The sequence below is a fragment of the Eriocheir sinensis genome, unplaced genomic scaffold (assembly GCF_024679095.1).
Source record: "Eriocheir sinensis breed Jianghai 21 unplaced genomic scaffold, ASM2467909v1 Scaffold3, whole genome shotgun sequence".
Taxonomy (NCBI): domain Eukaryota; kingdom Metazoa; phylum Arthropoda; class Malacostraca; order Decapoda; family Varunidae; genus Eriocheir; species Eriocheir sinensis.
In genome coordinates this window covers 2,281,391-2,299,903 of record NW_026111609.1, presented here as the reverse complement: position 1 = coordinate 2,299,903, position 18,513 = coordinate 2,281,391, and the positions used below count along the sequence as shown (strand labels likewise).

Here is an 18,513-nt window from a genome sequence, read left to right as displayed (position 1 = left end):
CCCCGCTGACTCTGACTCCGACTCTACCGGCCCTCCCCCTACTGACTCTAACTCTAGCCCCGGCTGCTCCGCTGCTCCTCACTCCGCCTCCGGCCGTGACGTCCAGCATAAGCGTGCCCGCTGCTCCTCCTCGACTGAGGGCTTGCCTCCTGATGAGCCCGCCGACCCCTCTGCTTCTCGGGCGTGTAAGTCGCGGAGAGTTCATGATAGAATGGAGGACTCTGAGTCGGGGTCGAGCTTGACATCTTCATCTGAGTCAGAGATTTTCGTAGATGTCCTCGACGGGGAGACTGCTCCTTCACCCACCGCGCCCCCCATGAACAACCCTGCGGGTGTTGACGGTTGGCAAACGGTGGGCCCCAAGCGACAGCGTCGCTCCTTACCGGCTGACTCTGCCTTGTCCGCCGGCGCTTCTACCTCGCTGCCCCCTCGGCACCCCTCTCGCCCCCAGTCACCTCTGCCCCGGCCACCTCGGACTATGAACGCCCCTGCCGCTGCTCAACCCGCTTCGCTGCCGAAGCTGCTCATTCCGGCGACTGTCGGCTTCGAAACAACCCTCGATCTCGCCGAGGCACTGGAGCAACAGCTGGGCGAACGCCTCTCGCTCAAGTTCCTGGAGTCGGGGTGTATGTTAATCACACCTGCAGACAGTGCCCAGCACGACACCCTGCTCGCGGTGAGGGAGGTATCCGGCGTACCTGTGCAGCTGAGGGTGGCCCCCGGGGCGAACACCAAGGGCGTGCTGCTGGCATACCCTGTTGCCATGCCCCTCAAGCCCCTGTTGCGCCATCCACGCGTGTTGGAGGCAGTGCGCTGCACCACCCGAGACGGACCGACGCGCCAGGTATTCGTCACTGTCGCGGGGCCGCTGCCGGGCTCGTTGGACCTGGGAAACTGGGGGACCTTCTACACGCGCCCCTACAGCAAGGAGCCCCTCAGGTGCTACAATTGCCAGCAGTTCGGCCACCAGCGGGCCAGGTGCAGCCGTCCCCCGGTCTGCGGCATATGCTCTGCCAGTCACGACACGGAGCGGTGCCTTTCCAAGTACAAGACTGGCCAGACCATCACCAGCAGATGCCCGAATTGCCAGGGCGAACACCATGCCTGGAATCGGGCCTGCGCCAACAGGCGAGAGCTGGTCGACAAACAGCGCACTGTCCAACAGCGCTGGGTCGTCACTCATCGCCCTGCTCCTCTCGGCACCTTCCGCTGGGGAGCCCAGCAGCCCCCCGCGTCCACGGCTGCTCCAACGCCCCGCCTCCCCCAGGCTGCCCACCAGCCATCTCTTACACCCCCTTCACCAGCTCCGTACGAGGAGAGCTTCCCTCCCCTTACCCCACGCCATCTGCCACCGGCCCAGCTCACCGCTCCCCAAGCGCCCGACGCCAGCCGCCAGCCCCGCCCCCTCACTACAGCAGCTCCCACTGCCGCCCCTCCCGGCTGTCTCCTCATCACAAGGGAGATGATGGTGGGACTCTTGGAGGGCTTCGGGCGGATTATCGCAACGGCACTCAAGTCGGACGTCGAGCAGAGAGTTCTCGGACGCAGCGCAGCAGGTGGTGGGAAATCTCTTCCCGGAAACGCCGGCCCAGCAAGCTGCCGTCCCTCCTGTGCAGGCTCCTTCCCCCGGCGGGCCATCATCAACCCCACCTACGCCGACCCCTCGTGCTCTGAAGACTCCCCTTCCACCTCCTCCTGCCCCCGTGCACGCGAGCAGCTCCGCACTCCTCCCAACCCCTCCGGCCGTTGCAACCAGCCAGCACCATCCGTTGGTAGCACCGCCCCCTGCTCCCACCTCCCTGAACGAGGGCGGGCTACCGACCCGGCCAGGGATGGCCCGATACAGGCACTCCAGGAAGCTGTCTATATAAATGCACACCGCCTCACGGTTCTCCAATGGAACATCTGTGGAATCCGCGGAAGGTCCAACCTCCTGCGTGCTGCGATGGCGAGAGAATCTGTGGATGTGGTTCTCCTGCAGGAGACGCTTCTTCCAGAACAGCGCGTGCCCTTCTTCCGGGGTTACCAGTCTTTTTACCTCCCTGCCGTGGCAGGTCAGACACGCGGGTGTGGTATCTTGGTCAAGGATTCACTTCCTTGCCTCTTCACGCTGCCTCCCTCCTCCTTGAACCCGCTCGAGACTGCACAGAACTACGCACTCCGAACCCTGCTCGGCACCCCCCGCTGGACTAAATGCGTGTGTTTGCGGGTAGAGGCAGGCATCTGCTGCGTCGCCGAGCGTGTCCAGCAGCTCGGTGTGGGCCACGTCGTCACCCTGCTACGCAATGCGGAGGCGGCTCCCCTTGCTGAGCGAGTGCGGCGGTCTCTCCACCATGCCCCACTCCTCTTTCGGCGGCAGACATGGCAATCCGGCGTCGCCCGGGTTATCAACGAGAACGGTCTGGCGCACATGCTGACAGCGCCCCTTGACCTCCCAGTGCCAGCCTATGTTCCCCCTCCACCCTGGAGACCCCGCTCCTTTCTTCTCTCTCTCCGGCCCCTTCCTGCTAAGAAAGCACTCCTTTCCGCCGAGGAGCTTCGGCGCGAGGCCTTGGGGCGTGTCGCTGGTGCGCCTCCTCCCCGTACAGCCGTGTACTTCACCGACGGCTCCATTCACCACCTGACGCGGGCTGTTGGGGCTGCCTTTGTGAGTGGGGGAGAGACTGCCCTTTACCGCCTTCCCGATGGAAGCTCCTCCACGCAGGCGGAACTGGCGGCCATCTCGATGGCCCTTCTCCACGCTGAAGAATCGGCAGCGGGGCCTGTCATAGTCTACTCGGACTCGATGACTGCCCTCCAGGCCATCGACCGAGACAGCTTTGCTGACAATATCCGCCTCATCACCTCCATTTGGTGAACTCTGGGGGCCTTAGAGGCTGCTGGCCGACGCGCAACACTTGTCTGGTTGCCAAGCCACTCGGGTGTTGAGGGCAACGAGGCAGCTGATGCAGCGGCGAAAGATGCTACCCTCCTCCCTGCAGTTAACATCCACCTGCCCCCCAGTCTCAGCCACCTCAGAACCACCTTGCTTTCGAATGCTGGGTGAAGCATCGCTGCTGCACTGGAGCACTGTGTAACACAGGGCTCCCCTTCAGGCTGCTGGTACGCGGCTGCTACGGACATGGGCCGCTGGCGAGTAGGTATCACCCACCCTCGCCCCATCAGTATCCAGCTGCACCGCCTGCGTCTCGGCTACAAATGCCTCTCAGAGCTCGATCCTGAAGACGTCAGATGGAGGGAATGCGAGCACTGTAACGAAGAACAAGATTGCCCGCTACTACATTACATCGTAGAATGCCCGCTCACGAGAGACCTGACCCCAAACCCTGAGGGCCATTCTGCCCCTGAACTCCTCTTCCACCTCGGAGAGGCGGCCCTGGAACAGCTCGTCAAACGATACACGCCCCCTCGCTAATTTTTTCATGCAATACACCTAACGGGCCGTCAATAGACTAGGGCCCGTTTCCCCTGGGGCCACCCAGGGTCAATCTTAAATGGAATGGAATGGAAAGGCGGCCCGGCAACATTCGCTCGCCGTCTGGGAACGAAGAAGCAGACATGCCCCCCAAAGCATCAGGAAAGGCCGCCAAGAAGGCTGGCAAGGCCCAGAAGGCCATCGCCAAGGGTGACAAGAAGAAGAAGCGCAGGAGGAAGGAGAGCTACTCCATCTACATCTACAAGGTGCTCAAGAAGGTCCACCCCGACACCGGCGTCTCCTCCAAGGCCATGTCCATCATGAACTCCTTTGTGAACGACATCTTCGAGCGCATCGCCGAGGCCTCTCGCCTGGCCCATTACAACAAGCGCTCCACCATCACCAGTCAGGAGATCCAGACCATAACCGCGCCTTTTACCTGAGACACACCTTTTCCCCGGGAATTGACCTGACTGCGACCTCACAGCAGCTGTGGTTTGTTTTCCTAGATACACATTTTTGACCTGACGACCTCACCCCAGCTGTTGGTTTGTTTTCCTAGATACACAGTTATGACCTGACGACCTCACCGCAGCTGCGTACTTTGTTATCGTCTTAACGCGCCTAATTGTTTCCGTCTTGCCTCGCCCATATCTTCACCATGACGTCCCTCAAGCGTTGTTCTGGGTGTGGCCTTCGCATGGCCAAGCAGTACTTTCTTTCCAAGGACGTTTGTAGGTTCTGCGTTAAGACTCAGAAGGATGATCAGAGGATCATAGAGTTAGAGAATAGGGTTACGACTCTCGCCGCCCAGGTACACTTACTGGTTAGTGCAGCAGCAACAAGCCCCGCCTCCTCCTCCTCCCCTTCCTCTTCCTCTTCTTCCTCGTCCTCCTCCTCCTCCTCCTCCTCTTCCTCGTCCTCCTCCCTCTAGTATTGTCTTCAACCACACAGCCCCTCCCATCCTCCTCCTCCTCCTCCTCCTCGACCATCTCCGATCTCCCCGCTTCCCACCCCTCCTTCTCCTCTTCTTCCTCCTCCTCCTCCTCCTCCTCCTCCTCCTCCTCGCCTTCCTCCTCCGTCCCCCCTCTCCCCTCTCCCCGCCCACCCTCCTCCTCCTCCTCCTCCTCTCCCTCTTCCTCCTCCTTGTCCTCCGCCTCTTCGCTCGTCCCTCCCTCCCACACCTGTCCTTCACCTTCCCCTTCCCCCTCTTCCTCCTCCCTCTCCTCGTCCGTCCCTCCTCCCCACCTCACTCTCCCTTTCACCTACTCCTCCTTCCTCCTCCTCCTCCTCCTCCTCCTCCCCTCCCTCCTCCTCCTCCTCCGCCTCAAATTCCTCGCCTTCCTCTTCCGTCCCCCTCTCCCTCTTCCGCCCACTCTCCCTCCTCCTCCTCCTCTCCCTCTTTCTCCTCCTTGTCCTCCGCCTCCTCGCTCGTCCCTCCCTCCAACACCTGTCCCTTACCTCTCCTTTCCCCCTCTTCCTCCTCCCTCTCCTCGTCCATTCCTCCCTCCACCACCTCACCCTCCCTTTCTCCTTCTTCCTCTTCCTCCTCCTCCTCCCCCTTTCCACCTTCCACCTCTTCCACAATTTCTCCTCGTTCTTCACAGCAGGTCCCTCCCTTCCTGCTCTCCTCCCCTTCACCCACCCCTCCTGGCCCCCCTTCCGACCGTCGGGTTCTTGTTGTTGGTGATAGTCAGGTTCGTTATGTTGACAGGTATTTTTGCTCCAAGGATAAGAACAGGACGAGGGTGTGTTTCCCAGGGGCAGGGGGGGGCCATATATCCGACAGGAGTGAGGCGTGTATGGCACGCGAGTGATGGAACCCCATTGTCTTTCTCAGCTGTGGCGGAAACGACGTTTCTCGTGTGCCAAGCGAGGACCTTCTCAGGCGTTTTAGAGAATTGTTAGGCAGGATACGTGACGCTGGTGGGTCACCAGTAGTGTGTGGCGTCCTGCCAAGGAGGGGCGTTGGCGATGGATGGCTGTCCAGGGCGATAGCAGTGAACAGCAGACTTGCTGAGCACTGCGAGCGCAATGGGTGGCTGTTCGTCGACACTGGCGACCTCGTCTATGGCAACGACGCCCGCTACGCGCGAGACGGGATACCCTTGACGTTCCAGGGTGTTGAGGCTCTCTCAGCCTCCCTTGAGCGAGCACTTGGTACCCTGAGGATTTTTAGTATAGGCGAGGGGAGGAGTAATGGGAACAATGGGAGGAGTAATGGAGGACATCTAGCTCATAATATAACCAGGCAGCTTAGAAGTAATTCTAGAGGAGTAACAGAGGACGGGCTAAGAATCTTCTATACTAACAGCAGGAGCCTCAGAAACAAGATAGACTTACTAAGGGGTGAAGCTTGTTCAGAAAATTTTGACATAATAGCGATCACTGAGACATGGATAGACTTTGCTAATAGAAATTTTAGGTCAGAATTTGAAATAACGGGTTATCAGATGTTTCACAAAGACAGAAGGGGCAGAAAGGGAGGTGGAGTTGCGCTATATGTTAAAGACTCACTTAAATGTTTAGTTAACAACTCAGTCAAAACTAACATGGATTCAGAATCAGTTTGGGTGGACGTTTACAAAGAAAAGAAAAACTAACTCTAGGAGTTATATACAGGCCACCCAACCTTAACAGGCAGGACACGAGTATATTACTACAGGAGATTGGCAGGGCGAGTATGAGTAGAAATGTCTGCGTAATGGGGAACTTTAATTATAGGAATATAGACTGGGAAGATCTAGTGGGTGACCTGGAAGCCGAGGACTTTCTTGAAGTTATACAAGATAATTTCCTTAAGCAGGTAGTTACTGAGCCTACCAGAGGAGATAACATATTAGACTTAGTCCTAACCAATAATGGGAACTTGCTACGTGAGTTGGAGGTGGGCGGAGAGTTAGAAATAGTGATCACAGAACGGTTCGTTTTAGGTTAGACTGGGCGGTAACCCGTGATCCAAACCCAGTGTTAGTGCCAGATTTTAGAAGAGCAAACGAGGGGCTTCGAAGACATCTTGAAGGGTAAACTGGGATAATTTAGGGATTCATGAGGGCCAGAACTGCGGATTGGAGAGCCAGGAGAACCAGGTAGAAATGTCTTACAATAATTTAGTTAGAGTAATAGTAGAGGGCAAGAACAGCATATACCACAGAGAACAATTAGAAAAGAAAAAAATGATACTAAGTGGATGACTCGAGGACTAAAACACGAGATTGGGTAAAAGAAGTGAATTAATCAGAAAATAAAGAATGGGGAAAAAAATCTCAGGGGCAGGTACGTCGATCTATCTAGCTTATTTAAGAAAAACACCAGGATAGCAAAAAAGAACTATGAGATCAAAGTAGCAAATGAGGCGAAAAGTAATCCTAAGGGCTTCTTTCAGATGTATAGAACAAAAACACTGGAGAAAATTGGACCGCTGAAAACAAACACAGGGGAGCTAGTAGAAAATTACGAAAATATGAGCACATTGTTGAACGACTACTTCCTTTCAGTATTCACACAGGAGGATCGAACGACTATACCGGAAAGAGTTCAGGTGTACGAGGGCGGGATGGCGATAAATTGAGGGATATAATCATTACCAGGCAAGTAGTTCAGGATGAGATAGATAAGCTTAAGAAGAACAAGTCGCCAGGTCCTGACGGGATATTTCCGAGGGTATTAAAGGAGCTAGGTGATATAATCAGTGACCCACTAACCGACATCTTTAAGATGTCGGTAAATACTACTGGCTATGTGCCGAGCCTATGGAAAGTAGCTAATGTGACGCCGATTTTCAAAAAGGGGACAGGTCAGTTGCTTCAAACTATCGCCCAATTAGCTTAACATCGGTTATAGGGAAGATGCTGGAGTCCATAATAGCCAGGAACATTCGGGAGCATTTAGAGAAACATAGCTTAATTCACGACTCGCAGCATGGGTTCACAAAAGGTAGGTCATGCCTCACCAATCTCTTGTCCTTCTACAATAAAGTATTTGAGGCGGTTGACAGAGATGAAAATTATGATGTAATCTATCTTGATTTTAGTAAAGCGTTTGACAAAGTTCCTCACCAACGACTGTTGCTTAAATTACAGGCTCACGGAGTAGAGGGTAAAGTTTTGAACTGGGTCAAGGCGTGGCTTAGCAATAGGAAGCAAAGAGTGCAAATCAATGGTAAAAGATCTGACTGGGGATGTGTTACGAGTGGGGTCCCACAAGGTTCGGTATTAGGTCCACTTTTGTTTATTATTTATATCAATGACTTAGACACAGGAATTAGTAGTGATGTTAGTAAATTTGCAGATGATACGAAGATCGGTAGAGTAATTGAGTCGGATCAGGACGCTAGTATTCTCCAAGGTGAACTCAACAGATTATATGACTGGGCGGATAAATGGCAGATGGAGTTCAATGTAGGAAGTGCAGTATTCTGAGTGTAGGTAGGAACAACCCCTCACATAACTATTGCTTAAATGACACTCTCATAAGTAGGTCTGGGTGAGAGGATTTAGGGTCTTAGTGAGCTCTGATCTCCGTCCAAGGGCACAATGCATTCAAGCTAGAAATCGAGCTAATAGGGTACTGGGATTTATTTCAAGGAGCGTAAGCAACAGAAGCCCCGAAGTCTTCCTCAAACTATATTTAGCATTAGTTAGACCTCATCTTGACTATGCGGTTCAGTTCTGGTCACCCTACTATAGAATGGATATCAAAATGTTAGAATCGGTGCAGAGGAGGATGACTAAGATGATTCAGGGGTTGAGAAACTTGCCATACGAGGAAAGACTCAAACAGTTAAACTTGCATTCTCTAGAAAGGCGAAGGGTGCGTGGAGACATGATCGAGGTTTATAAATGGATGAAGGGCTTTAATAAGGGAGACATTCATAAGGTTTTGTTGGTAAGAGAACCGGGTAGGACACGAAGTAACGGGTTTAAACTGGATAAATTCAGATTCAACAGGGACATAGGCAAAAATTGGTTTACTAACAGGGTGGTGGATGAGTGGAATAGGCTTAGCAGTCATGTGGTGAGTGCCAATACAATTGTCACATTCAAAAATAGACTAGATAAATTCATGGACAGCGATAATAGGTGGGGTTAGATACACGGGAGCTTAGGGTCAAAGGAGCTGCCTCGTACAGGCCTACCGGCCTCTTGCAGACTCCTGCGTTCTTATGTTCTTATGTTCTTATGACGGCCGTCCGTCTCCTCCTGCCCGGTGAGCTGGCCAAGCACGCCGTGTCCGAAGGCACCAAGGCCGTCACCAAGTTCACCTCCTCCAAATAAGCAACCCACCAACTTGCTTGCACTGGAAAAGAACCGGCTCCATCGGAGCCACAAACTATTTCCCGAAAGAGAACGAAGACGGTTAGTCCCTCCCGCGCTCTCTCTCTCTCTCTCTCTCTCTCTCTCTCTCTCTCTCTCTCTCTCTCACTCACTCACTGAGCTGACCCACCAAGGGATGCATGGCATCAATAAGCGGACTGAGTCCCGCCAGTGCTCGCCAAACCGCGACCAAGGCTTGAAATCGCCAGTGCTTCTCTCGGTCGTTTGTTGTCAGCTGCAGGGGATCACGATGAGCGATATATGCCTACATAGCAGCCGTCATCAGTAGTTAGTGATTCCGCCCCTCCGTTTATATTTATTTACTTGTTCTGGTAATTCCTGTCTTCCTGCCTGCATGTAGTCCCCACATAATCCCTACTCGTGCACCCGCCAGTTGAAATAAGTTAAGAGAGAAATCAAAGCCCCCCCAATCAATTGATATGAGATTATGAAGCAGAAGGATATGTGGGAAAGGCAACAAGCCAGTGATCCTCCTCCTCCTCCTCCTCCTCCTCCTCCCCCCAGTCCCGCCCCAGTGTCTGTCTAAACTCTCTCCCGGACAGTGACTTTGGCCCTGAAAAGGGCCTAGATATAGTGTGAGCAGATTGTAGTACTCAGACGGGCAACGCCCGCTTAGGCACGCTCGCCGCGAATGCGACGGGCCAGCTGGATGTCCTTTGGCATGATGGTGACACGCTTGGCGTGGATGGCGCAGAGGTTGGTGTCCTCGAAGAGACCGACGAGGTAGGCCTCGGAGTCTTCCTGCAGAGCCATGACGGCAAAGGACTGGAAGCGGAGATCGGTCTTGAAATCCTGGGCGATCTCGCGCACCAGACGCTGGAAGGGCAGCTTCCTGATGAGGAGCTCGGTGCTCTTCTGGTAGCGGCGGATCTCACGGAGGGCCACGGTCCCGGGCCTGTAGCGGTGAAGCTTCTTGACTCCTCCGGTGGCCGGGGCCGACTTGCGAGCGGCCTTGGTGGCCAGCTGCTTGCGGGGCGCCTTGCCACCGGTGGATTTCCTGGCAGTCTGCTTGGTACGGGCCATGGCTACGGACGAACAGAACAGTTGAGTCTTAACTTAACTTAAGATGTAGGATAGATTAGGGTGTGGTGAAATAAGAGTATAGGTATAGTAAAGTTTTTGAAGTGATGTTGAAGTAAAGTGAGAGGTTAAAAGGTGGCGGGCTGTCCGCCTTGCTTAGTTCTTTATTTAGTCCTTAAGTATGTTGTATCTAGTGTCGCTCTGTTTTCTTGTTATCTTATGTGTTTTGTTTATTTGCTTTCCGTGTTCGTTCCTGCTTTACGTTGTGTACTTTTTCCTCGGTGGTCCTCTGTCCAGTATATTTTTTTGTCTTCTTAAACCATGCGTGGTTTTTGTGACTCTCGTAGTTTTCTGTTATTCTCGTGAATTGTTCGCTATTCATGGATGTCATCTTGATGAATGTTTTCTCCGCCTGCATGTGTATGTGGTAGTTTACGGGATCTAGTTTTGCTTCTTCGTGCATTTCTTTTGTTGATTTTGTATAGGGGAATCGTTCGTTATTTGCGAACCTTAGAGCTTGATTCTGCACCTTTTGTAATTTCATTGTGTTTTTGTCGCTGAGTGTTATTAGTGGTATGTGTCGGTATCGTAGTATTGGTAGTACAAGTGTTTTGATAAGGTGTATTTTGATTTTTGTTGGTAAGTTTCTAAATCTGTATAGTTCTGTTAGTGCCAATAATGCTTTGTTCTTTATTTCATTCACATGGTGCTCTATTCCATTTCTGCTTAGAGTGAGTCCTAGTATTTTCCCTTTTTCTGCGTAGTTTATTGGTGTGCCATCAATTGTTATCTTGTTTTTCTTTGTTACCGCCAGTGGAACTATTTCAAATTTATTCTTGTTGGTTTTGATTTTCCGTTTGTTCTCATACTTGTTTATTTTCATAATCTCGCTTTGGACCCTGCTGGCCATTAATGTTCTTGACTTCCCTGCATAACATATTATTTGAGTTATATCATCTGCATATTGTATGTTTGTGCAGTCTATTGCTGGCTCTGGTAGATCATTGGTGTAAATCGTGAATAACGTTGGTGACAGAGCGCTCCACTGAGGGACTTCTGCTTTCAGTGTGAATGCTGGGCCTGTGTAGTGGGTAACTCTTATCTTGGCTTTCCTGTCGGTGATAAAGTTGTTTAGAAAAATTTTGGTGATGTGTGGGATGTGTAGAAGGCCTATCTTGTATTGTAGACCTTGCAGCCATACTTTGTCGAAGGCTTTGCTTATGTCTCGAAGTACTAAGTAGCATTGCTGTTTTCGGGATGTGTGGTGTGCTGCGGTTTCGTGAATTACTGTGAGTGCTGTATCAGTTCCTCTTTTTGTTCTGAATCCGTGGTGAGAGTCTTTCAAGATGTTTTTTGTTTCCAAGAGCTTTCGTAATCTTATGTTAATAATTTTCTTTAGTATTTTTCCTGTGACTTCGAGTAAAGATATTGGTCTATAATTTATTGGGTTTGCGTTGTCTGAATTTTCTTTTGGCAATAATTTGATAACAGCTGTTTTAAATTTTTCTGGGAAGTATCCCATTGATAATGTGTGAATAAAGATCACCTGTAGCTTTTCTAGGGCTATTTCAGGTAGGTTTTCCAGAATATGTTTAGTTATTATTGATTCACCCGGAGTGTTGTTTTTAAATGATTTGATTGTTCGTTTAATTTCGTCCATTGACGCCAGCCAGCCAGCCAGCCGTTTCTGGTTTTTATAGTTTTGGCGGCCGGGGGAGGAGCGGTGGTCTGCGTCCTGCGCGTGCGCCGCCTCCTAGTCCCGCGCTTGCCCGCCCCCGTCAGGCAGTGCATATATCTAGCCCTATTGGAGGGTCTCTTGGAGCTGTCTGCATATGCTAGAGCCTAGTACAGTGTTGAGGCTAACCCAACGTCACTGGGCCGTCCGGAAGTAGACGGCAGGAGCCAGCCTATCACCCAAGGACCCACCACCGCAGCCTCTGCCTCTGCATATATAGAGCGAACGCTGGCCCCACAGTTCATTGGAAGCTCAGCAGCGGTCGAGGAAGGAGCTCTCCTCCTCTCCTCACCTGACTCACCATGGCCCGACCTTGCCCGAAGAAGCGCCTCCAACTCTCCCCACCCGTGGGAGAGGAGGACGGCTGGACCCGCGTCCAGAAGAGACGCCGACGAGCCCCGACACCACCACCGGCCCCTGACCACCGAGTATACACCATACTCCACCACGACGAACTGAGCCCCTTCCACGCCGTTCGACGGCTGGAGAGAGAGCACCCGGGCCTTCGGGTACGGGTGCAGGAGAAGTCTGGGGGTGCGATCTATATCAAACCCCTGGATGAGGAAGCTGCTTTTTCCCTTGCTCGTCTGAGCAGGGAAACCACTGACGGCATCAACCTTGGAGAGGTCGAGGGCAGGTCGCGGGGTATCGTTTCGCGGTACCCTCTTGGCCAGTCCAGGAGGACCCGCGCGTCACCTTCGCAAGGAGGTGTACATACAACGCGGGTCACTGTCGCAGAGAGCCCACGCGGCAGGTCGAGGTGACGTTTCGGGGGTCTCTCCCGTCGTCCCTTGACCTAGGCGTCTGGGGTGTCTTCTCCGTCAGGAGGTTCACCCCGGAGCCCCTGCGGTGCTTCAATTGCCAGGCCTTTGGCCATGTGCAGAAGTACTGCAGGACCGGTGCTCTCTGCGGCGTGTGCAGCGGGAAACATCCCTCCTCGAAGTGTATTGATACACTGAGGACCGGCAATGTCCGGGCTGCACGATGTCCGAACTGTGGCGGGAGACACCACGCCTGGTTCAAGGGCTGCCCCGAACGACTGAGGAGGCTCCCCCCTCGGCCCTCGGGTGCTATAGACACCTTGCCCCCAAAGAACCAGGCTGTTTCCCAAGCAGCTCCCTCTGCCTCACCCTCTCCAAGCCCAAGAATGGAAGTGGTGGTCCCTGCACCAGCACCTGCCAGCCCACTGCCAACCTTTGAAGACGCCGCCACCACCACCGACGACGCTGCCCCGCCACAACAGGATGAGGTCGCCACCAACACCGACGACCTCGCTCAGGAAGACGCCGAAACACAGACGAGCTGGAAGAAGCGAGGCAGGGCCTGCCAGACCGCTCCTCCGCCCACTGAGGATGCGGCGGCCCAGTCAGCTCCAGAGACAGCAGCCCAGGAGACGCAGACGCTGAGGACGACCACCGCAGACGCAGAGACTGCCGCCCCTGACCCGAACCTTTGCGCAGGCCCCCCTGGGGCGAACTGGGAGGCTCATTTCGCCCCCGCGGTCACGCTCACAAGGGTGGAGTTGTACACCATGCTGAGGGCCCTAAGGGGCCTCATCGAGAACCACGCAGAGGCAGAGCTGAAGGGCCGAGAGCACCTGTATGAGAACCCCATCCTGACGGTGCTTTACGAAGCCCTCGGAGCAGCGCGGACTCACAGGAGGCCCGGTTTCCCGATAAAGTGCCCGCGACGAGACCCACGGCGAGACGCGCTCTGGCCGGAGTGATGATCAAGATAGAGGCGGGCCAGCCTATGGCATATAGCCCGCGAGGGCTAACAACCCTCAAAAACCCACCACCACCACCACCCACCGCCCCACAGTTCACACAAGAGTTCCGGCGCAGACAGCAGTGAGTGCAGACCCTCTCTCCTCACTGCTGCTCTCCCTGACTTGCCCCTGCAGACGGCCCGGTTGAGCTTTCAGCTCCCGCCTCTGCTATGGCGGCTAGAAGGAAGCGGCCCACGGAGTCCGCTCCTGACGACGGGGACGGATGGACCCGCGTGCAGAGCAAGCGGGCCCGAAGGAGGACGCTTCACGAGGACGGCGGGGAGGACCGATCGAGCGGACCCCTGCCGGAGTGGAGGCTGGTGTCTTCGGACTTCAGCACCCACTACCAGGCCATTCGGTGGATGGAGGACGAGCGGAAGCTGCGACTCCGGGTGACGGTCTCCCGCGCGGGGGACTTCCTCATCCGTGCGTGGGACTGGGACCACGCCACCACCCTGGACGAGATTGCTGCTGGACGGACCCGCGGCATCACCTTGGAGAAAAAGGAGGCGGCGGTGAAGGGTGTCCTGCTTGGATACCCTACCCACCTCCCATTGGACCCGGTGTTGGCGCACCCCTGCGTTGCAGCTGTGTGAGGTGCCACTACAACGCCGGCCACGGACGACGCCTGCCCACCTGGAGCGTGCAGCTGACGCTGCGGGGACGTGTCCCCGCCTCGCTGGACCTCGGATGCTGGGGACGATTCACCTGCCGCCGCTACGTGCCGGAGCCTGTGCGCTGTTTCAAGTGCCAGGCCTTCGGCCACAGGCAGCGGCAGTGTACGAGGACAGAGGAGCTGTGCGGCGTGTGCAGCAGGGACCACGCCACGAGGGACTGCGTTCGCCGCCTCCGGGAAGGTGTGGCGCGCCCGGTGGCTGTATGCCCGAACTGCAGTTCCGGGCACCATGCCTGGAACCGCAGGTGCCCCGCTCGGCTCTGCAGAATCCCGGGTGCCAAGCTGCGGAGGACGACGTCGACGGAGGACCCGGCAGCAGCGCGGCTCATGCAGCGCCCACGGAGGAGAGGACGACACCCCACGGAGAAGGACGGAAGAGGAGGCGCCGCAGACGGAGGAGGAAGCCGGGACCCACGGAGCAGAGCGTCCTGACACCAAAGTCTCCCGCTAAGGAGATGGAGGTGGACCCACCACGTCTGACGAGGACGGAGACGGCAGCGGTGACCGCTGAGGTGACACCCCCAGCTGTGTCCCCGGAGGTACCCGCCAGCAAGAAGAAAAAGAGGACCAGGGACTAGACACCTGAGACGAGGGACGCGCCGACGACTACGGAGGAGCCAGCACCCCGCGAGGCCCCCAGTAGCTGCCAGGCGACCCAGACCCCACGGATCCACACCTTCAGTGAGGGCGAGCTGGTGGATCTTCTGATCCGCTACGAGCACCTCACTGAGCAAGAAGAGGAGGCCAGGTTCGAGAGGATCCCGCACGAGACAGCCCTCCCCCTAGTGAGGAGGACACTCCGTGAAGGGAAGCCGCTCCCTGCCTCCATCTGCACGGCCCGCCCACTGGGTAACCCCCCACGCCACTTCGATCATAAGCAGGAGGTTGAGTGGGCGACGTATGAGGAAGAAGACGTCTCGGAGGATGAGGTCGACGTCGGAGGCGTGGACGAAGACCTCTTCCTGAATGCAGACAGGGACCTCACCGACGAGGAGCTCGCGAGCTACTACGCCGGTGACCTGTGAATAACATGACATTTGCCCATGTGTATTTTTGAACATATGTATCTTGTGTAACCTATGTACTGTACATCGGGCAGGCTGTTTATTTAGAGCCTGCTTTGATAACCGATTATTTTTGTAATTTTCATGTTTATTTTTATTTGTATGTCTTATGTAAAAGTTATCAATAAACTATTAAAGCAAAAAAAGCCCCACAGTTCAACAGTTCCGGCGCAGACAGCAGTGAGTGCAGACCCTCTCTCCTCACTGCTGCTCTCCCTGACTTGCCCCTGCAGACGGCCCGGTTGAGCTTTCAGCTCCCGCCTCTGCTATGGCGGCAAGGAGGAAGCGGCCCACGGAGTCCGCTCCTGACGACGGGGACGGATGGACCCGCGTGCAGAGCGAGCGGGCCCGAAGGAGGACGCTTCACGAGGACGGCGGGGAGGACCGATCGAGCGGACCCCTGCCGGAGTGGAGGCTGGTGTCTTCGGACTTCGGCACCCACTACCAGGCCATTCGGTGGATGGATTACGAGCGGAAGCTGCGACTCCGGGTGACGGTCTCCCGCGCGGGGGACTTCCTCATCCGTGCGTGGGACTGGGACCACGCCACCACCCTGGACGAGATTGCTTCTGGACGGACCCGCGGCATCACCCAAGAGAAAAAGGAGGCGGCGGTGAAGGGTGTCCTGCTTGGATACCCTACCCACCTACCATTGGACCCGGTGTTGGCGCACCCCTGCGTTGCAGCTGCTGTGAGATGCCACTACAACGCCAGCCATGGACGACGCCTGCCGACCCGGAGCGTCCAGCTGATGCTGCGGGGATGTGTTCCCGCCTCGCTGGACCTTGGGTGCTGGGGTCGCTTCGCCTGCTGCCACTACGTGCCGGAGCCTGTGCGCTGCTACAAGTGCCAGGCCTTCGGACACAGGCAGCGGCAGTGTCTGCGGCAGGAGGAGCTGTGTGAGGTTTGCAGCAGTGACCACGCAACGAGGGACTGCGTGTTGCACATAATATAAAAATTACTGTATGCAGAGAGAGAGAGAGAGAGAGAGAGAGAGAGAGAGAGAGAGAGAGAGAGAGAGAGAGAGAGAGAGAGAGAGAGAGAGAGAGAGTAGTGGAGGTGAAGGGTGGGGTAGACGTCTTAGCTACGTTATGCTTTCCTCGTCCCGATGTACAGTTGACTCTGCCAGACTTAGCCATTATTATCAAGAGTAAACGCCTATTTTTACAACATCTACTGATGCCCTGTGTTGTCAAAAAAAATAAAAAATAAAAAAATAATTTACCCAGCCCCTGAAACGCATAGTAGGAATCATTATTAAGAGAAAACTTTCACCAGAAGACCATTGAAAAGAGGTCAGAAACATGCCTAACTTCTTATGAAACATGCACTGATGAGGACATGGTAAAGATAATAAAATAATTTCTTAGACCAACATGGGAATACGTAGCAGTAGTATGTAATCCACACATAAAAAAAAAAACATATTGAGAAGATTGAGAAGTACAAAGAGCTGCAACAGGACGGGTACCAAGAGAGGAAAGACTCAGAAGACTTCAATTGCCAACACTGGAAGAGAGAAGGAAAAGAGATATGATAATATACAAATGTGTGAAAAAAAAAAAAAAATATATATATATATATATATATATATATATATATATATATATATATATATATATATATATATATATATATATATATATATATATATATATATATATATATATATATATAGTATATTGTAAATGATTACCTATACCAGTGATTCTCCATTTAAATAATACCCACATGTTGCTGTTAACTCCTTTTCTGATAGAGTGTATCAGAGATTGCAGAAGAGTAGCATGAGTTACTTTAAAAATCCTGCCCCAGCCACCCTAGCCTACAGGCCTTGACATAAAAATAAGTATATATATATATATATATATATATATATATATATATATATATATATATATATATATATATATATATATATATAGATATAGATATAGATATAGATATAGATATATATATATATATATATATATATATATATATATATCTATATCTATATCTATATAGAGAGAGAGAGAGAGAGAGTACCGAGGTACGACTGTATATATATATATATATATATATATATATATATATATATATATATATATATATATATATATATATATATATATATATATATATATATACCTACATGTCGCCCTGATACCCAAGCTCTAGTTGTAATGCAATAAAGAAGAGTTCTGGGAGGCGGCATGGGCCTCTACAGGTGCCACTTAAAATACCTTGCCCGCACCACTAACGGGCCTGCCCTGAACACGATCGAGGGGCAGATGGAGCCTACAGGTGCACACGGGCTAACGCATAAAAAAAAAAAAAAATATATATATATATATATATCTATATATATATATATATATATATATATATATATATATATATATATATATATATATAGATATATATATATATATATATATACACACACACACACACATATAGATACACACACACACACACACACACACACACACACACACACACATATATATATATATATATATATATATATATATATATATATATATATATATATATATATATATATATATATATATATATATATATATATATATATATATATATACAGTCGTACCTCGGTACTCGACCGCCTCTATACTCGACCAAATCGGTGCTTGACCAAAAAATTTGAGTAGTAAATGCATCGGACCTCGAACAGATTTTCGGTACTCGACTAGCCCGAGTCGACCCGAACGCGCTCCTCGGCCCTTCTCGGCCAGCGGGTAAGCGTCAGTTCGACTCAGACCGCCAGCGGAGTAAGACGTACGCAGTTTGTTCGAGTATTTCTTCCTAGATTTAAACTTTTTCGTGTTGCTCTAGCCCTTAATACTGGGTCCAAAGAAAGACAGTGATAAGGGGAAGGCAAAGAGGAAAACAGTGAGGACCACTATTGAACTGAAGAAGGAAATTATAGCAAAATATGAAAGTGGTGTACGAGTGTCCGACCTCGCGTCGCAGTACGAAATGGCAAAGTCAACCATTGTTGTTCATTGTTGTTTAGATACACGTTCTTATAATATTTTAGGTATTTTTCTTAATGGTAAGAACGGATTAAAATACTTTCCATTATTTCTTATGGGAAAATTGGTTTCCGTGTTCGAACAAATCGGTGCTCGACCACCACCTCAGAACGGATTATGGTCGAGTACCGAGGTACGACTGTATATATATAGATATATATATATATATATATATATATATATATATATATATATATATATATATATATATATATATATATATATATATATATATATATATATATATATATATATATATATATATATATATATATATATATATATATATATATATATATATATATATATATATATATATATATATATATATATATATATATATATATATATATATATATATATATATATATATATATATATATATATATATATATATATATATATATATATATATATATATATATATATATATATATATATATATATATATATATATA

At 51.6% G+C, this 18,513-nt stretch overlaps 1 protein-coding gene across 1 annotated transcript in view; it reads left to right on the top strand.

The window, feature by feature from the left end:
* LOC126991533 (uncharacterized) overlaps window positions 1-18,513 on the top strand; it is a 77,134-nt gene that overhangs the window by 20,102 nt on the left and 38,519 nt on the right. Inside the window, exon 2 of the mRNA XM_050850274.1 lies at window positions 14,412-14,489. Coding sequence (XP_050706231.1) covers window positions 14,412-14,489 — 78 coding nt within the window. The remainder of the gene's footprint in view (window positions 1-14,411; window positions 14,490-18,513) is intronic.